Source organism: Schistocerca gregaria, chromosome 2 (assembly GCF_023897955.1).
Source record: "Schistocerca gregaria isolate iqSchGreg1 chromosome 2, iqSchGreg1.2, whole genome shotgun sequence".
NCBI classification, from domain to species: domain Eukaryota; kingdom Metazoa; phylum Arthropoda; class Insecta; order Orthoptera; family Acrididae; genus Schistocerca; species Schistocerca gregaria.
This window is the reverse complement of record NC_064921.1, coordinates 543,959,935-543,981,833: the sequence shown is the minus strand read 5'-3', so window position 1 is coordinate 543,981,833 and position 21,899 is coordinate 543,959,935. Positions and strand designations below refer to the sequence as shown.

Genomic DNA, 21,899 nt, shown 5'->3' with positions numbered 1-21,899 from the left:
TTCGGATTTTATATTAGTTCTTAACGGTATTCATTTTTAAAAAACGTTCCTGGTTTTAGATTTATATTTATTTGAAAATGTAGGATATGGGAGCACGAATTGAGACACTGAGGGTTTTTTTTATTTTAAGATTGTCTCTCCAAAAACGGTACCGGTACGTTTACAGTGTTTAGAATGAAAGTACCGTAGCCAGCGTTACAAATGGCAACAAGATAATAAAGTTATTACTAATTGTCTAAAATTAAGGAATCTGCTTCAATGCTAAACTGATATCTTCAAACTGGAGGTGCTTTTTCGCTTCGCTTCGTTTCTTAATGATTCTCCCACAACTGTTTTGTCGTGGATCGAAATACCATGCTGTATTTCTTTAGTTTGTCATTTATTAATCTGTGATGTTTAATGGGAAGATCCGGATTCCACATAACAACGTCTGTATTTAGGATTGTTCATTTAGCATTTTCTTGAATTTGATTATCAATCGAATCTCGTCATAGGGTCAAACTGGTTTGTCAACATACTCATGGCAACAGCTCTTTTAAAACAATTAAGTTTATTTCCATTTGTGAATTATGCGAAAACTATTCAAGTTGTACTAACAAATTTGTTAATATGCATACGTAACTCATAAACGTACAATTTAAATTAGTCCTGTACACGAATTCAACCTTTAATTGAGATCTCTGTGCGCTAATTTTCTCATTATTTATATAATTCACTGAACAGAAACGATTTGGACAGCGAATAATTTGTCTTGTAATTTTAGTCTGTTCATTAGTTATTCTACTTAAGTGTCAGGATATAGATAAATGAGGCGATTCATGTAATTTTCCTCCTTTAGCGTTCATATTCCACATTCGATGCATTAGAAATATGAGTGACCGGGGCTCTCTCTCTGTCGTAACTGCCTGAGCTTTTATGACGAAGGCTGCGTTTTACACAAATTTTTAAAAAACTTAATTTTTACGTTTCTGACCTTGCATACCTTTAGTATAATAATTTGCGGATGAACTATAGAACAGAAGTATATTATTACAATTGTTTACGTTATTTTACAAGTTTCAGCCGAAATCATCACAGAATTCTTTGAGGATGCGTCAGTTCTACTGCACGCGCAGTTCAAGCAGTGCTGCGGACATCGGCCGCGTGGCTAGAACTCGTGCTAGTTAAGTGTTCGAAGCGCCTCATGTCTGCCGTTGTTGGGGACCGTGTTAATTCAGAGTACACAACTTGATGCATGGTTTCGAATTTTAAAACAATTTTGTAAAAAGGCAGCTGCCATAGTAAATGTAGTGCGCTCTTGCGTGCGTTTGGTGTACTATAGTTATCACAATGGCTTCCGTAAAAGACACAGCAACTTTCTTCGCTAAGGGAACTTCAAATCAGTTTGCACATGTTTTGAAGCTCTATCCGGAAGCTTTGAAGGCAAAGGCGGATAGTAAAAACAAAAAACCTGAAGAGATGATAAAATTGGATAACTGGTGAGTACGATTTTACAGAAATATTGGCTGATATTTAGGAAACAATGTCATTGAACCTTGCTTTGTATTACGCTGCACGTAGCAGACTACTCTCGATCAAGGAATGCTCTCCGGACGTCTCGATCTTCAGCGCGGTCATTAAATGCCAACCGTGTCACGTGGGAATCAGTGTCAACTGGCGTGCATCACCAATTTTCGCTTAAAGGGTTGTTAGGACGCAGTGTGTTAGTTACGTTATGCGGTCGGGTGTTGGTAGCGTCATGTCGACTGCGGAGCTGACGTTTGCCTTGAAGTTACAATCACTTTTTCTCCTGAATTTTCTAGAATGCTCTTGGATTAACATGTCTCAACCCCTTATATTTATTATGTACTTGATCGTAAATTGTAAGACCGAAAGTAGTTTGTCGTTCAAATTGTAAAAAGGTCTTAAACATTGACCTCCTGATAACAGTTTATGCATCAAACCAAAATGGAGACTGAACAAAGAATTTGTAAAAATGAAATTGCTATTAGAAATAAATCTACTTTAGACATCTGTAAAAGTGTTCGTGATTAAATATGTTTGCTCCGAGAGAGAATTTAAATTACCTATATTTACAAGCAACATTTCGAGCTTGAAAGAGAAAGAGCTAATGGCTTTTAAATAGCCACAACGAAATTATAATTTTATTCGTGCCATTTACCTTTAGTTACTGCGTGTCAGCTAATCCCGAAATAGAAGCAAGTTAACATCGTCAAAATTAATACTAAATGTGTCGTTTGGTATGAGCCATTCTTCGTTCCTAACATTATATAGGGCTTACTGTAAGAGTATTAAGTGAAAATTAGTGTCAATAGTTGATTTCTAACAGACTTAGATTTTAGTTTCTTGTCAGTGAAATCAGTAATCAAGCATTCTCGCCTTGAAGTTGCGATATGTTTAGCATTTTCGGAGTCTTTATTAGAGGTTGACCGTTTACGGCCATGTGTTCTTTAGAATGTGGTTTCAGCGAGTTGCAGAACAATATTTATTTTTATGTTTCTGTTTTGTATTCTGCATCGTAACGGCTATGTCCGTTACAACTTCTATTAGGCAATTCATGTATCTGTACAGATTTTCGGCCTTTTTCCCCTGTAATTAATCAAATTTTGCTATCGGATGCTTTGGACATTAGTCAGTGGAAATTAGGGAATAATTTTAAGCCAAAGTGGTTTTTTCCCCCTCGAAGAGTTCAGATTTGTTCCCTTTACGTTGAAATTTACGGTAGGCTTTTTCCACTAAATGTTAAATTGTTTACTTCATGGACGTGTCGTAACATTTACATGCCGCAGAAACTCAACTTTGGTATAAACATGTGCAGTGATTTCGTCCTCACATCCCAGTTAAACAGTATACTGTAATCGCCTTTCTGTTTCAGCTTTTACAGTAAAAATAAATTGTTAGAACAACTTTAAGCCCCAGAGATCCTAAGCACTGTCGAGAAATGTATTCCCATTAAAATCTATCATGTAGGTTTCACACGTTCTCTCTGAATGACTGTGCAGTGGTATAGTGTTCGGAAGGGAGTGCATTGCTGCTGATCAGTTTTCTGATTTACTGTAATTGTTTGTTTGCTAAATGTGCATATTTATGTTATGCATTATCCCCAGAGCGTCCAAATCGGATTTAAATTTCCATTGTATCACACGAACACTTCAGCTCAACATATCAACGCTATTTTTGTCTGCTGTTCAACAATTATGGTCCATTACAGGGAAATGCAACTAAGGCATTCGACAGAGTACTGATCTATTTTAAGGAAATACCTGAACAACATTTGCAAAAGCAAATAAAAAAAAACATTTACAACACTTACAGAGAGTTATCTAAGGACATTCTCCTTCAGTCCAAGTAACTAACTGCAGACTTCATACATGTGCAACACTCACTGTTCCCTCCATGATGTCAGTGTGTTGGTGTATGTTTCAAGTATGCCTTGCCTGGATGACTACAATGTGCTGATTGTGCCTCAAAGAAAATAGGGAAAGAAACTTTGGTTCCTGTTGTTAAGACCAGTTATTGTAACAAAAAACTTACTACCATTGTAACCTATGATGAGTTGGGAATATATCAACATCATTAATGCATTTCAGGTTGAACAAATAAGTGAATTTTAATGTTGTATCACTCAGTAAGCCCTTTTAACATTGTGCTTGTGGGTGAACTGACAGCATCTTTGCAAATTCTTGTGAGGGGAAGGATATGTGAAGACAACAGATAGGCTACATATTTTTACACATCTGTAGTACTAGTGTTGGCTTACTTCAAAGGTCTTAGCTGTACACTTTGCGACCCTCCAGTTTCCCCTCCCAACTTTCTGTAGTTGGTAATCGAGGACTGTACATATTGAATAACATACATCTTCATCTGCAACTGGGTCACTTGCTGTATATTTTAGTACAAACATATTTTATGCAGTATTGTTTTATTTTGTCATGGTTGGCCTTGGATTTAATGCTGTATTGAATCTCTGATTTTCAAACACTTAAACTCTACTGACAATTCACAATTGATTTTCTTTGTATCTGTGAACATGATGTTGCTGCAAAGACTGCCTCACAACTTACATTGACTTGTAAAGTCGTGCACAAAACTGGTACACATGTCGTTGCTACGCTGTTACAAGCTTGCTTAATTGAAAATTAGTCAAACATTAAGCAATTTGTTTTGTTCAAATGATGCTTGATCATACATGTCTGTTATCTTAGCAGATACATGTGTAGCTGCCTTGACAGCAAAAGGTTTTTGTGCTGTTTTTGAAGCACGAAATTATCGCTTCCCCCCTTGCTTCCCTAATGCTAAGCTTGTGGTCCATGTTGCTCACAGGATATTCTGTTCCTAATCTCACTTCTCATAATTATAAATGATAAACTTATGTGTTGCATTAGGAAATGAAGTGTCCTCTTCAGGTCGTGTGTTATGTAAGTGATCAGTGCATTCAGTCGAAACAGAGTTCTTTATTCAATTTCGGTACAGTGTTGGCAAGTGGAGTATGGCAGCTTATATTATGCCTTCAATTGTACACCTTTTGCAATGCAAGGTTTATATAGACATCTCATACACATGTATTTCAACCAACTGTATGACACCCTGTGTTTGACATTAAATGTGACGCATGCATGAAGACAGTGTAAAATATTTAGACTGTTATTGCTTCAGAAATTTGACTAGTGGTGTATCTTACTTTGGCCAAAATCCATACTCTATTTTGAAGATAGGCCTACTTGCGCGAAGATTTCGTAAGGTAGTTGAACCCTTGTTGTATGTGCAGTTTAACTGAAATACTATGCGTTCTTTCTTAACTTTTTTTGTGTTTGACAGTCGTCAACTTTTTACAATTTTCTTTCAGTATTGAACTACATCAACAGCACAGTTATTTTAATCTCCTAGTCCTTCAAATGTAGCACTTCCTGGATCGGTGAAGGAGGACACTCGAAAATTCTGTGTATATAATAGAATTATCGCAATTGCAAAGCATGTCATCCCCACTCTTGGGGGCTCAATTTTATGTTAGTCTTCACCAGCACTACTCTTTCTTGTAGCCAACTGAGAATATTCCAAATCTTCCATGAAATTTTAATGTTACTAAGGCAGTCCACTTGATGTGGGTACCAGCTTGGATTTTCAATGCTAAGCAGTGAAATAAGAGTCCTCTGTTTTTATTGTTGTGAGACATAGGTTGTGTCCTCTGTTCCATATATAACATACCTTTTAAGATATTGTTGAATATATCATTGTATCCATAAGGTGCACATCACATTGTTGGAGCAGAGTGCCTGCTTTCTTGTACAGCTTGTTCGAAAGTTTGGTGTGTGTGTGTGTGTGTGTGTGTGTGTGTGTGTGTGTGTGTGTGTTTTGTGTTTTGCTCCCTTGTTATGTACGTGTGTGTTGCTTCCTTGTTATGTTTGTGTATGACTGGATTCTTTTTGTTGTTCAAGCTACAGGACCAGAAAATGATTCTGTTGAGGTGGTGAAACTAGTAGCATAAATAAAAAGCTATAAAAATAATGGTTGCTAGAATATAAAGCTTGGAATTATTCAGACCAAATGGTAGCCTTACAAAGTTCTATATGGCACACATTATCAGATGATGGGACCCTCTGACTATGAGTTCAGACAAAAAGATATATTGATTGACATTGAATTCAGACCTTTATTTAACTCCTTTAATCATTTATGACTGAGGAAGTAGTAATTGGAAAATCATAGATGGATGACTGTCTTAGGTGGTGCCAAAATAAATTGCTATGTACTAGTGCATCGTTAGTTGTTTTAGTCTCTTGTTCATTGGCTCTTGAGGCAGCTGAACTTTGATAGTTACTAAAACGCACCATTTGATTATAATTCATGTTAATATAAAGAATTCCGCAGATTCAAATCAGTTTCATGGTGAAAATTTGTGCAACCAAATGATTTGTAATAGTAGATTGGTAAAAAAAATTCTGAATCTAAATTAAGAATTCAAAACTGAGTAAACATGTCCTGTACCATATTTCAAGCCATTGCTTTTCCTCTACTTTTTACTGTTACACATGCTCCGCTGCACAGACAGTTAGTAAATTATGAGCTCCCATACAACTTATTCGCTACATTATCAGCTTTTGAAGTTACTGAAAATTCCAAATGCAACTACTTGTTTGTAGATTTGGAACCATGTATCTTAAAATTGGCACCTGATGATTTAATCGTTGACCCCACTGAAAAAAATAGGCCTAGAATTAAGTGTGTTAGATACATGTATTTTCATTCTTGTTTCATTTCACTTAATGCAAAAATACTGCTTATATTTAAAGAAAAAGCTATTAGTCCTTGCTTTAGTTCATGGTGGCCATACCAATACATTTCTTTCAAATTGCATAGTGACAAGTTCTTCTGAACTTTTTCTCCATGTATTCAAGTGGGAAAACATTCATTATTGCCCTTACATACTAAACTAATTCTTCATTTTCAAGAAATTCTGTGTCCTCTTGCATTATATTCCCAGCAAGCTTCTTTTTATGGATATTTTTTTCCCATTCTGTTAAAATATATTTTCCAACTGCAACATCCATGCCACTTTTGCCATTTATCTTCATGGATACTCTGTGCAAATCACACATAAGTGCCTGGTAGAGGCCATTTTTTCATAAAGCCAAAATTGTTATGTATTGCCTTTTTTATTGGATAAGCTCTGAGCAAGTTCGAATACAGTATCTTCAAACAAGTATCTTCCTCATTCCTGAGCTTAGATTATGTGACTCAAAAGTTTATATTGGTTGTCAGTGCACTGTTCTAGACAGAAATATATTTTTAAAAACCATTGTGATCCACCAAGATGTTAGGGCTTTTCACATGTATGCTACATCAGGTCTCTCAGATTCTTTTTGTTTTTCAGGAATTCCTTTGATGGAATTTAGTTACAAGCTGACAATTAAAGCACATATATATCCTTATGTATTTACCACAATATCGTGCTATATCAGAAAATAGGCAGAACGCTTTCCATGCAGGGGGACTTCAACAGTTAAATTACGCAGTGTTGTGGCAGGCCAAGTAACTTTTATTGAATGTGTTGTGGCAGGCCAAGTAACTTTTATTGAATGCTGCACTACACTTCAGAATACCACAGGCTCATTATACTATTTTTCAACATGGTCACCAAATCTCTCTTAAACAGCAGATTGGGACAATCCTAGCAGTCATTCATTTCCTCAGCAATGGAAACCTGCTCCTTCACCGTGGAGCCATTCGATAACTGCTGTGTGAACTTGTTAATCGTCTGAAAATTTGAAATTGCTGCCAATCAGTGCCTCGATTGCGTGGACGTGTACTCTGTAATCACGATGTCCTGCCTCACATGTGCAGGATTAGTTATATAGTTGACCCCATTTCACTACAGTTGGACGCAACAGTGCATTCAGTCCATGTACCACTAGAATTTCGCTGTGTGCAATTTAGACAGTTTGCCCACAAGAATCATAGTGTCACATGTACTTCATCTTTGGAGTACATTTCCAGTTGCTGCACAGTTTCACTCTTGCACATTTGTGCATCTTCTGTCTGTGAAAATCAGCCACTCTTGTTGCAAAAATGTCTTAACGTGGGACAACATGAATGATTTACTTGTGAATTCACTTTGAATGTGGTCATTCTGCTATTTTTTATGAATTGCAAAAATCAGTTCCTTTTATCTTTGAAACAAAGATTTATTTTGCGTTTAGTACACTGCACAAGTGTGAAACCTTCATATCCGGGCAATCCAGATTTGAAATGAAGTTTTGTGGGATCTGTTCATCGTATCAGGTAGAGGCATGGTGTGGAACATCTCTGATGTTAGTGATGGAAGAGGCTTAGGTTTTTTGAGGTGTCATCTAATTGAAAATGCATCCTCTTTATCAAATTCCTCCTCTTCTTCCTCAGATACTCGCTTTTGTGAATGTGAAAGTATGGTTAATTGTTGAATGTAGACTCAGTGCAGAATATCAGCGTGTTACAGAATATTCTAAACACAATCTATTTTAAAATCGCATAAACCAAGGAGAAATAACCTGTATTTCTTTAAGCTTTGCTTACGCTAAAATAACTAGCTTTCTTCAGTGATATGTTGAAATCGAATAGGAACTTGCAGAAACAAAAACAAGTGATCCAAAAAAAGTACACCCACTACAATCAGGCACAGCAAGTTTAGTTAATTGCCTGAGATATAAAGAAAAGAGTGTTTGGTGTAGCATACATGCTACATGCTACATGAGGTCTGTGGAGGGTGGTGGTGGTGGTGGTGGTGGTGGTGGTGGTGGTGGTGGTCATTGTCGTCGAGGTGGTGGTACTGAAGTGGAGTGAGCTCAGGTCAATTGTAGAGACAGAGTTCTTGGAAACTGTAATTCATCTATAAAAGATACTGCATACGGACCATTTGTGTGACCCATTCTTGAGTAGTGCTAGAGAGTTTGTGAGCCCCACCAGATCCAGATTAGAGGAGGACATAGCAGCAGTTCAGAGGTGTGCTGTTGGCTATGTTACCAGTAGGTTCAGTCAACATCTAGTGTTACGGAAATGCTCCATGAACTCAAATGGGAGTCCCTGGAGGGAAGAAGACATGCTTTTTGCAAAAGTTAAGTGAAAAGGTCTAGAGAACTGGCATTTGTGACAAGCCGCAGGACAATAAGGACCACGAAGACGAGAACAGAAATCTGTGCTTGTGTGAAAGCGTTTAGATGGTTTTTCCTCCCGACTCCAAATGGAACAGGAAATGAAATTACTAGCATTGGCACAAAGTATCCTCAACCATGCACCTTACAGTGGCTTGCAGAGTGTGGATATAGGTATAGAAGTAAGATCAAAATGTGATTTTTTTTCCCCCCCTTAATGGTTGGTTACATTCAATTTTCTTAATTTCTTTGATCAGCTGTTCTAACTCATAGAGACATTGTTTCCACTGCATTACTCACTTGTGCATCTGCCAGCAGATGCATTTTTCTTAATAATTAATCTGTTGCTTTCCATGGCCTTTCTTTTTTGTTATGTCAAATTGGTTGAAATTTCATTAGTGATATTCCAACAGCTGATTAGCTTGTAATCAGAGCTTGAGAAATATTGGTTTCATCAGCTTCAACTAGTTTATTGGCCACATTTTTGTGTTTAACTGAAATGGCGCCAAAATAAAAAAGTCTTAAGTTCTCTCTTCTTCAGTGGTGTCAACGATCACACCATCAGAGGTGTCAGTTTTAAGATACATATAGTCAACTATAGGCAAATTTGGTACATTTGCTATTTTTGATGTTTTACAGATGACTAACCTAGTGAAAACATTTTCAGAAAAGTTGGATTTGCCAGTTTTCTGACAGGCAGAGCACTGACAACTGAAGCCTTATACTTGCTGTTTATTCCTTGTTAAAATTTAGGGAAGATTTGTCATGGGAAAATTTTTCTGCAAGTTTAGAGAGAGATTGTGCTATGAGCAGTGTGTTCTGTTGTTTCCATGTTCTGAACAAAAAGTTGTATCAGGATACCATTTTGTGGGATCCTATCTCTTATCAGCTCACGACAAAGGTTTACCAAGCTTCAGAATTTGTTTCAAATGCATCTAGTTGTGGAGAAAGTGGCCCTGTGAAAACAGCTCTAATACTTAGACCAAATTACAGATAAGGTTGAAATTTGGCAGACATTCATGCAGGTCCCTTCTGCACAAATTTTTTCTAGTGCTAGTGTGGTAAAGATTGGACACGAAGGTCATTTCACATTTAGTTACTCCTGTGAGATCTATTTGATGTGTCCCAGACAGGTATTTGTATGGGTTGAATATTTCTAGTTGTGGATCATTGATATTGTAATTGAAGGATGTTGTGTTTTTGTATTTTGTGAAGTGCACAATTTTACATTTCTGAACATTTAAAGCTTGTGACAATATCTGCACCATTTTGTAATCGTATCGTGAGCTGCCTGAATATTTATGCAGCTTTTTTCATGTAACTCATCTGCCAAAAGCATGAGGTTGCTGTTAATATTGTTGCCAGGTCATTAACACACAACAAGAATGGCTAGGGCCTCAGTACACTTCTCTGGGCAGGTCTGAATGTATCAGTGATTCTCCATCAAAGGAACATGCCGTGTCCTCTCTACCAAGAAATCCTCGACAGTCACAGATTTCCTTTGATGCCTCTTCTGACCATACTTTCATTAATAAACATTGACTGGTAGTGTGTCAAATGCTTTACAGAAGTAAAGATATATTGCCGTGGTTCAAATCTTTGAGCACATCATGTGAGAAAAGGGCAAGTTGGGTTTTGTGTGTCCAATATTTACAGAATCCACATGAGATGGCATGGAGGAGGTCATTCTGTTTGAGATACGTCATTATATTTGAGCAAAGAATATGTTCTGAAATCCTAAGGCAGATGGGAGGAGGTAGATGATGGGATGATGCACAGTAGCAAGGGGCATAGTACCATGTGACACACCATTCTCTCATGTCTGTGGCTTGCACCTTAGTGCGAGAGTAGCCATGGACTATTTAGTGTTGATTTTCAAGATAGGTTTGGTAAGTTTATTTAACATAATTCATTATGGTTTGAAGATGTTACCAATTGCCCTGCAAAAGTCTAATTACAAAATTTCAAAAATAAAAATTAAGTGACGATTCTAGGAATATACTACTAACTCCTATGCTGTTCTTCCAGAAAGCCTCAAAGACAAGACAAGACAAGATCAGATTAATTACCACACCGAGAGATTTAAACATTCATTCTTTCTACACTCCAGACACTGAGTGGGACAAAATACTAATACTTGGCACCCTCTGCAGTGCAGTACACTTCACATTAGTCTGTAGAGTATGGATAGCATTTGGATTAGTGTGTAATTTTTCATTTTTTATTGTCTTGCTGAAGATAAAAGTAATTAACTGTTAAAAATTTAGTCAAATTTTAGTTTTACAGGTGTTGTTTTGTATTGTTGCTGTAAAAATCTATTGTTTTAGAAAGTGAAGATGACATTTTAAAGTATAGTTTCGATAACTTGGTTGCTGCAAGTTGTCATTTACTTACTTGTAATTACAAGTGAAGGCTATATATAGATTCTTAGATCCTTTTCTGGTGGGAAAAAGGGAACTGTTATTGAGTTGTTCTGGTGTACAATTATGACATAAATCGAGAATTTGTCATCATCATTCAGCCATTTGAGTATCAGCAAAGATAATGCTGTAATCTATTTGCAAATAAGTAATATCACATTCAAGGGGGGACAGCATTGGAATGATTAATGAAATCATGGTGAACAGCTACAAAAATTCACTCAAGTGGGTTCAGTAGTATGTTATGTGGAACTCTGTACAAATTGGTTTCTATCACAGATTCAGCTTGATATGATGAAATGTGTGAAAAGTTTAACAGCATTTTGAGTTCGCTTGGGGCTTAACTTCGTAAAATTCAGTGTGTTAGTAAATAAGTTTTAAATGGCCATCTCAAAAGTAAACTAATCTGGTGTGAAGCATAGTAAGCATTCAAGAAGCATCTGTTACTAGCTTTGTCCATTGAGAGTTACAGGAGCCAGCACTACCAGTTAAACAGGAGTGAATAAACGGCTCGCATTCTTAGAAACAAGATAATTTTATTTTTCACCCCGAGTCACACAAATGGTGGTGTAACCGTTTGAGCTTCTTTGCAAGTCATCATATAATACTTATAACTCACTATTGCAATTGGTCACTTTCGGAAATGCGTAGTGGCATTAAAGTAATAAAGCACAGCAATGTTTAAGGAAAACACATCACACTGTCAATGCTTTCAGGTCAGTTGTTGCATATACTGTCAACCTCAATTACGTGTTGACTCATGATAATCTAACCAAATAACGCTCACTTTCAGGTGCAATAATATCATGGTTGACTAATAAACACACTAAATATTAACTCACTCATACCACAGAATGTGTTCTATCAACCTTTCTTCTTTCAGTCATCAGTCAATTTGCGCCACAAATTTTTTGTTTCCCCAATTCTCTTAAGTACCGCCTCATTAGTTACAAGGTCTTTTCATTTAATTTTCAGCATTCTTCTGTAGCACCACAATTCAAAAGCTTATTTTCTCCCATGTCTCACTTCCTACACTCCAAACACACACCTTGTGCCACACATTTTGTGTGTGTGTGTGTGTGTGTGTGTGTGTGTGTGTGTGTGTGTGTGTGTGTGTGTGTGTGTGTGTTCAAAGGATGTCTCCAAAAGCTGGCAAGTTTTCCTTCTTTGGTGAATGCCTATACTACAAGAACTTTCCTACAGCATTAATGAAGTCTACATTCAGTTCTTAACAAATTTCTCTCCTTAAATGTTTTTCTTACTGTTGCCAATGTACATTTTGTATCCTTTCTACTTTGGCAATCGCCAGTTATTTTGTTGCCCAAATAGCAAGCACCACCAGATTTAGTTTGACTACATTCCATTATCCTTGTTTTGCTTTTGTTGTTGTTTATCTTATATCCTCCTTTCAAGACACTGCCCGTTCCATTCAGTTGCTCTTCCAAATCCTTTTGCATCTCAGACAGAATTACAGTGTCATCAGTACACGCAAGTTTTTGTATCTTTGCTCAGTGTACAGATTGAATATTGGGGGTAGGCTACGACTATATCTACTGCCTTGTCAACCATGCTTCCCTTTCATGCCCCTTGGCTCTTTACAACTCACATCCGTTGCCTGTAGAAGTTGTGAAGAGTCTTTTGCTCCCTGTATTTTCCTCCTGCTACCTACAGAATTTGAAAGAGAGTATCTCAGTCAACGTTGACAAAAGCTTTCTCTAATTCTACAAGGGCTATAAACATAGGTATGCCTTTCCTTAGCCTGTTTTCTAAGATAAGTCGTGGCATCAGTCTTTCCTCACATTTTCATGCAATTCTCTGGAAACCAAAGTGATCTTTCGCAGGGTTGGTTTCCGCCAATTTTTCCATTCTTCTGTAAAGAATTCGTGTTAGTATTTGCAACTGATAGTTTGATAATTTTTACACCGGTTGGTAATTGATTTCTTTGAAACTGGAACTATTACATTCTTTTTGAAATCTTAGTATTCAGACTTTCTCATACATCTTGCACACCATATATTCCGTGTAGTTGTGATAATGCCGTGTCCTGGATGGCATAGTGGTTTCCGCACCTGCCTAGTAAGTGAGAGATCTGGGGTTCGAATCCTGGTCCGATACAAATTTTTGCTCATTGCCGCCGATTCCTCTTAATATCTCGTTGCAGCTGAATGCAGTAATCCCCCTTTAATTTACATATAATGTTTCGCGGCTATAGATTGTGTGTGTTGTCTATTCTTTTGGACTAACACCATGCTTTAATATAATCATATAAAATAGTTGTCCTGGCTGGCTCTCCCAAAGCTGTGGGTTAGTTCTGGTGGAATGTCATCTGTTCCTGTTGACTTGTTTCAACTCAGGTCTTTCAGTGCTCTGTCAGATTCTTCTCCCCTCACCTTGCTCAAGTGAGGATGCTATTTATGCATTCACTCGTCAAATGGTACAAGCCTTAAGTAATAGTATATTTCCAATTGGTATTTATTCTGCTCTTTCTGAGGTGTTTGATTGTGTAGATCATGATACTCTCCTACAAAAGTTCATGTTTTACGGAATTGATGGCTTTACACACAGGTTATTTGAATCGTACTTAACAAACGGAATCTAAAAAGTTATGCTGAATAATTCAGACAATGTCAGAAAGGTAGAAAATTTTAGTGACGGGAAAAAAATCCAAGCATTCAATTTTGGGTCACACCTATTCCTTATATATGTGAGTGACCTTCCACTTAAAATTGAACAAGAGAATTGGTGGAGATGGTACTAGTATTATAGTGAATACCACTAGAGAGAAAGCAGCAGAAGAGTTGTAAACAATATTTTCAAAAGAGTTTTTAAGTTGTTCTCCAATAACAGACTATCCCTAGATTTTGGAGGGGGAAAAGAAAGAAAAGAAAAAAAAAAACACTTCACTCAGTTCTGTACAACAAAAAAAAAAATAGTCGTACAAACAATTAATCTAGCACAAGAGTAGAAGTCAGTAAGCAGGGTAGAATGTTCTAAATTTTTGGGTCGTACTGAGGACAACTTTAACTGGAAGAAGCACTGAGCTTTTGAAAAAATGAAGTTCAGCTACTCTTGTGTTTCATACAGCTACTTATCTGGGAAACAGCAGCATCTTGACATATTTTGCATATTTCCACAGAGTAGCATTGTACGGAAGAATTTTTGGGGTAACTAATCACTTAGAAAGAAAGTACTGATTGCACAAAAGTGAGCAGGGGATTAATACATAGTGTTCACTCACGGACATAATGTATGTATCTCTTCAAGAAGTGAAGCATTTTAAGTGCACCATCAGAATACATATATTCGCCAATGAAGTTCATCATAAATAATCCCTCACAATTTGAGAAGAACAGTACTGTGCATACCTGCAACACATTTATTACCCTTTGTCTGTCTGTGGCTCAGGAAGGAGTGTACAGAAACAAAAATTTTTGATTTGCCCAGTGACATAAAATGTCTGAAAGGTAGAAAAGCAAGTTTTAAATCTAATTTAAAATCATTTTTCTTGGACAACTCACATTGATGAATTTCTTCTTAAAAACTGGTAACCAGTGAGAGATTAAGTGTAGCCGTATTAGTAGGACTAGGAATGATAATTTTTTTCATTAATGTTAATACTAATTGTGTATATGTATCATATAAACTGGTCTGTTCCACATCATTTCAATAAGAGTATCGTTCAAGTGATCTATGGAAAGTGTAACTAACTAAATAACTGTCTTCGCCTATGTCCTGTTCCATTTCTATAATATTTTCCTAAAGTTTATCCCTCGGGTGTATGGACCCTCTATATACTCATTCCACCTTTCAATTTTCCCCTCTTTGTTTAAGACTGGTTGCCCGTCTGAGCTCTTGATGTTCTTATAGCTGCTTCTCTTTTCTCCAAAGTCATCTTTAATTTTACTGTTGGTGATACTCATCTTCCAACTCCTTTCATTTGTCCTCTAGCTGTTAGTGCCTAGCCATTTTGCACTTTCTGCCAATCTCATTTTTAGGTCTTTATATTCCCTTCCTCCTGCTTCATTTCCTGCCTTTTTATATTTGCTCCTCTCATCAATTATCCAAGGATTTCTACTAGGCCTTGTCTTTTTCCTATTTGATTCTTTGCTACCTTCAGTATTTCACCTCTCAAAACTACCCATTCATCTACTACTGTATTCCTTTCTACTGTTCTAGTCATCTGAGGCCCAATGCTCGTTCTGTAACTCTCACTAACCTCAGGTTCCTTCAACTTATCCAAGTCCCACACCCTTGATTTCCTACCATTTTTCAGTTTCCTCAGTTTCAATCTACAGTTCATAACCAGCAAATTGTGGTCAGAGCCCACATTTGCCCCTGGAAATGTCTTAAAATTTGAAATCTGCTCCTGAAATCTCTGGCTTATAGTGATGATTAAATTGTGCTCTGTGCAAAATTCTATCAGGTGGCATCCTCTTCCCCCAGTCCATATTCACGTACTACTTTCCTTATCTTCCTTTTTCTACTGTCGAATTCCAGTCCCCCACCACAATTAAATTTTTATCTCTTTTAGCTATCTGAATAATTTCTTTTATCCTGTCGTGCATTTCTTCAATCTCCTAATCATTTGCATAGCTAGTTGGCATATATAAACTCGTGTTACTATGGTAAGAATGGGCTTCTTGTCTATGTTGGCTGCAATAATGCGTGCAAGAGGATGTCGTCATAAGGAGAAACAAAATTGGTGCTCTGCAGATTGAAGTGTTAATCGGGCAGGTAGGTTAGAAAATTTATAAAGGGGAATGCATGGATTGGAGTTAGATGTAGTGGGAAGATTGTAGATGTTCAATATCCCTTGTTAGTCCTACTAGGTGCTGGTCCCACACAATTGAACTGTATTCCAAGATGGGTTGCACAAATTTGTTGTGAAAAATCTCCTCTTAGACTGTTTGCATTTCAAGCATTGCATCGCCTTTTTTCCTCTCTACATCTTTAAAAGACAAGAGTTTCATTATGGGGGTTAGATATTGGTGATTCCTGAATACTATTCCACAATCTAGTCTTCGGGATATGCATTTTGAACTGCAAGCATTCCATTTTATATGTAGTTCCCATTTTTATGCTGAGTGCTAACCATGAAGAGGACTAATTTACAGACATCACTAATTAGTAGGGATACACTTGGAAAGAAACTTTCATGTTCAAACAAACCTATAAAAGTATTATTACTTGTTGACAAATAATAAATGTTACAGAAACATTGTGTTACAACATTTACAGTAACCTCATATTGCTTTATGTGAAAGAAATGGTCAATTCAACTCCAGTCTTATTTTCAAGGTATCAGAATGAACTCCCAAAGAAGCTGAAGGCAAGAGGAAAGGACACTTACCTTATCCATGAAGAATTGGTGCAGACAATGAAATGGAAGCAAACTGTAAGTTGCAAATGAAATTTATTCATGCTTTTGAACAGTTTCTTTGTGGTAAAGATGTACTGTCGACACTTATTCAAATATGAGGAACACTCATAACTAAGAAAATTAGAGTTACTGCATTTTCAAAAACATCTCCATCATATATCCTCAATACTTTCAGGTGTTTTAACTATGAACACACATAATTTCTATCAATTTGGTGAACAGAGAAGGTAAAGGAACATGGTGTGCTTTGCATGTTTTCAATGAGAAAGGACAAATATAGTCAGTAGTGGCTCTGCTAAATTCTTCTTCTCTCTCTCTCTCTCTCTCTCTCTCTCTCTCTCTCTCTCTCTCTCTCTCTCTCTCTCTCTTTCTCTTTTTATGATGGGTTCACTGTATGCTCTTGCATCCTCATTGCTGTGTGTGCCAAGTAGAAATAAATCTTGATACATTTCAACGTATTTCTCTATATGTAAATGTCTACATCTATGCTGTGCAAACAATAGTGAACTGCATGGCAGAGGATGCTTCCCAGTGTCAAACTTATTAGGGCTACTTTCCATTTTATTTCTATACGGGGCATTGAAATAATTGTTTAAATGCTTCTGTACATTCTGTAATTAACATACTGTTTGTGGGACATACACAGCTGTTGCTAAACATTTTTATGATGAGCAAATGTGCTCAGTTATGATTGACAAATACATTATTTGAATAAAATCATGTCTAGGATTTGTCAGTTACAGTTGTCCCTGTGTGGGCAATGTTTGGGCATTGTAGTATATTGCTAGATTCCTCACCTGATGGTGATTCTTGAAACTTAGGAAGTAGGAAGTATTTTGCTAGAAAATTGATAGTTAAAGCACCTTCCAGTTGGTTTCTGAATATCTGTGTTATGATCTTGTTAAAATAACTATTTATTTAGCACCACAAACACAAACTATAAGAAGTTCACAAATATTTTTAGTTGCATTGAAAGGGAAATGGTAAACAGAAACAAAAGACTAGTTACCCCTATATAATTTCAACAGTGTTTATATTTCACTGCGCATCAGTCCAACCATGTTCTACTGCCCCCCCTCCCACCAGTAACATTGACGTATTTCTTTGGGAAATGCAATGTATGACCAGAATGTGTAACTCATTGGTTTTGAAATTGGCACATGTGATGATATTCAACAGGAAGGCAGGCTTAAATGTGTTGATGATTATCTCCTGACCATGAGGTATTTCATCAACATAGCATTTCGCAGAGCGTGAATGTGCCAGATATGTTCCATCGTAAATTGGTTGGAGAGGTTTCCTCTGTGCATCATGTCTTATGAATAAATGGAAAAAGGGAAAAAGTCATAAGTTCAGGATGCGTGAAGACAGATGAAGCATGATATCAAACGTTTATTGGTTTAAATGATGTCATGTGCTGCTTCAACTTGAAAATGGAAGTTGGAGTCACACACCTGTGGTGTAACTTCAAAGAAATCATCCAGAAGTCCAGTTGCCATGTGGTATGTCATTCATGCAGTTGTCGTGTTATGTTCTGAGCATTTCATAAGTTTGGAGACCCATTAAGATTCTTGGTAAGATGTCAACCCAGTAATCTGAAAGTGACTGTCTTAATGGTGCCTCAATGTTGCAGTGCCATAGCAAAACACCACCATTTGATGCTGGTTGGTAAGCAGTGGTTTCGATGTGTTGTATACTTAGGTTCTTTGTGAGGTGAGGTGAGTGAACAATTGACGTACAAACTACCATCCTCTGTTGCTGCGTACAAGTTGTGGGACTCAAAAACGTGCCACCCACAATGGTAGGAAACTGCTTATAACATTTTCTGCATAGATGTCCTTCAGGGGAACAACCTCTGCCCAAAATGTAAACCTGTCGATTGTCGTTAAGAGATAAGTGAAGCCTTGAGAGCATGGTAATGGTCCCACTATTTAAAGCTGAACAAAGCTCCAGGCCCTTATGGAATCCTTGTCAGACTATACTGAATTTGCAGCCGAGTTCATTTCTCTTCTAACTATAATTTGTTGTAGATCCCTCGAACAGTGTGTATACGACCCAGGAGATCTGGGAAAAACCCTGGAATTGTTAGGATTCCAGGAATTTTTCATAGTTTTAGTTGTCAGTAATTTTTTGTAATTTTGACTGGTAAAAACCGATACTCTAACAAGGGATATTACTGTATCCCGCTACTGCAGAATAATACTGCAGCAATAAAATACGAAAGAGAGAGAGAGGGGGAGAGAGAGAGACTTAAATTGCAAAGGAAATGCGCCATATACAACAACAAAACACAGTGCTTATACAAGAGTGTCAAATGCTTCACAACAACAAATTGCCTCTGATGAGCGTGACAACACAACTGTTTACATTTAGATTCGTTTTAACTGTTACGAGCGTGATCATGCGCAGTTGAGTTGTGGATTAGTAGTACCTTCTCCCACTTCTGGCTACAGAAATGTGGTATTTGGCTGTGTAAGCAGTCACAGCAAGCAGCTAGATGCAACCAGGAAAAATTTTACTCCCACGCCCAACCTGCCAGATTCATGCATGTGCACCAGGCCCAAATCTATGGGGGAAGGGGGGGGGGTGTCATATTCTTGAGGGTAAAAAAAATCTTGTTTCACGAAGTGCCTAGCATCCAGCCATCCAGCACATGTTGCTCTATTGATTACTCATGTGATTTTGAAATGCATCCCTATTGGTTTTTGAACTTATTCTAAGCTGGTTTCTGAATGAACCATAAGTTTATTTTTGAGTGCGTGCATAGTGTATGTGACATCTAAGTCAAGGAAATCTTCGTTGTATCTAGGAATAAACTTTCCTGCAGGCAAAAGGGGATGGGGCTATAAGAGCTGAACGGAGTAAAGCCGAACGGGTGAATGCCAATCACTGTCTGATTATGTGGTTGATTGTGTTTGCGAATCTACATCTACATCTACATCCATACTCCGCAAGCCACCTGACGGTGAGTGTCGGAGGGTACCCTGAGTACCTCTATCGGTTCTCCCTTCTATTCCAGTCTCGTATTGTACGTGGAAAGAAGGATTGTCGGTATGCTTCTGTGTGGGCTCTAATCTCTCTGATTTTATCCTCATGGTCTCTTCGCGAGATATACGTAGGAGGGAGCAATATACTGCTTGACTCTTCGGTGAAGGTATGTTCTCGAAACTTTAACAAAAGCCCGTACCGAGCTACTGAGCGTCTCTCCTGCAGAGTCTTCCACTGGAGTTTATCTATCATCTCCGTAACGCTTTCGCAATTACTAAATGATCCTGTAACGAAGCGCGCTGCTCTCCGTTGGATTTTCTCTATCTCTTCTATCAACCCTACCTGGTGCGGATCCCACACTGCTGAGCAGTATTCAAGCATTGGGCGAACAAGCGTACTGTAACCTACTTCCTTTGTTGTCGGATTGCATTTCCTTAAGATTCTTCCAATGAATCTCAGTCTGGCATCTGCTTTACCGACGATCAACTTTATATGATCATTCCATTTTAAATCACTCCTAATGAGTACTCCCAGATAATTTATGGAATTAACTACTTCCAGTTGCTGACCTGCTATTTTGTAGCTAAATGATAAGGGACCTATCTTTCTATGTATTCGCATCACATTACACTTGTCTACATTGAGATTCAATTGCCATTCCGTGCACCATGCGTCAATTCGCTGCAGATCCTCCTGCATTTCAGTACAATTTTCCATTGTTGCAACCTCTCGATACACCACAGCATCATCTGCAAAAAGCCTCAGTGAACTTCCGATGTCATCCACCAGGTCATTTATGTATATTGTGAATAGCAACGGTCCTATGACACTCCCCTGGGGCACACCTGAAATCACTCTTACTTCGGAAGACTTCTCTCCATTGAGAATGACGTGCTGCGTTCTGTTATCTAGGAACTCCTCAATCCAATCACACAATTGATCTGATAGTCCGTATGCTCTTACTTTGTTCATTAAACGACTGTGGGGAACTGTGTCAAACGCCTTGCGGAAGTCAAGAAACACGGCATCTACCTGTGAACCCGTGTCTAAGGCCCTCTGAGTCTCGTGGACGACCAATGACCAGCATTGTTACACTTGCTAGTGAAATCCATAGATTCAGTCTACCAGATTGGAAATAAACAACTAACAGGAAGAAAGATCGTGTGTTATCTCCTTGGCGTATCCAAGAAAATGAAATTTTGACAGAAAATTTTGGTCAGATTGTTACACTAGTAATGGTCAGTTGCACAGTCCCCGGTTAGCAGTCACATAAGTTCGATTCTGGAAGTAGCGCGGAAGACGTGTTGTATGAACTTGTAAAAACACCTAACCAGAGAATAATTGCAAGATAACTAAACCGGTGATTCTAGCAGGGTTCGTTAAGTTAACCAGCGAATAAGTTTTGACAGTGGCAGGAATAGTTCCAAAATTAGTGATGACAAGATTGTTTGTTAGAATGAGGAAGGAGAAGAAACAGACACATCACACAAATTATGGAAGAATGTGACGATTCCAAACTTACATAATGTTTTGATATCGTGCTTGAGAAACTGGAGCGTGTGAATGAAATGTGAAACTAACATAAGACTTTTTGCTTGTAGGAGGCCTAAAAGGCATTTGATATTGGTACTTTGTGAATTATATTCTGTCGTGTTATAAAATGACCATTTGTGCCAAAACAGTCTCGTTTATTTGATGTGTGTTACAATTGCTGCAATATTAGAAAGCCTATTTTGTTGTATCTAGCAGACAGTGACAAAATAGATGTAATCAGTTCGAGAAGCCACACCAGTCTTGGAAATTATTCGTATTAACAGTTTTTGCTGTATTAGACAGCGACATTTCTATTTTTCATGTAGCAAAACATGTGACGAACTTACATCCCGAAAACCACACTGGAAAGCATATCATGAGGTCGAGGCCTACTTCATTGGAAATCTAGACATACAAATGTGCACTTTAAGTACGCAATTTAAATGTGCACAATTTCAGTATGGTTCACAAAATTCCGATGCTTTTGGAGTATCCTCTGGTGTCTTGTTTCTTTTATGACATAATGTAAGATCTTTCAATGTTTTACACATATGAACTTTTTGCTTCCTGTGTCATTGTAGCTGTGCAAGTGCGGTGGTGCCTGTTATCTCCTCTCTCTGACAACTACTGGAACGAACCTGTTTCTAACATGCCACGGGAAAATATCGCGAATGATGGTTTGAAAAGCATTACTTCAAAACTAAATTTCCTTTTACGCAAGTTGGACTATGTGGGAGAATGTACGATGAATTTCTTAAATAACGGAGCGTTTCATTCTCATTTAAAAATCAACTCTTTGGTGACGAGCCAATTAGAAGAATTTCAAGCCCAGAAGATCAAACCTCTATGTCATTATTATGAGCAAAGTGATTTAGTACTACGGGATGCCCTGTCTCCCCTCTGGTAACTAATTTATTTGTGGAAAACTTCAAGGACAAGTCACTGGACTCAAAT

At 37.6% G+C, this 21,899-nt stretch overlaps 1 protein-coding gene across 1 annotated transcript in view; it reads left to right on the top strand.

Moving 5' to 3' along the window:
- Window positions 1–243: 243 nt before the first annotated feature.
- Window positions 244–21,899, top strand: part of LOC126331602 (uncharacterized) — a 46,403-nt gene continuing 24,747 nt past the window's right edge. The window contains exons 1-2 of the mRNA XM_049996506.1: window positions 244–1,478; window positions 16,343–16,439. Coding sequence (XP_049852463.1) covers window positions 1,330–1,478; window positions 16,343–16,439 — 246 coding nt within the window. The 5' untranslated portion in view covers window positions 244–1,329. The remainder of the gene's footprint in view (window positions 1,479–16,342; window positions 16,440–21,899) is intronic.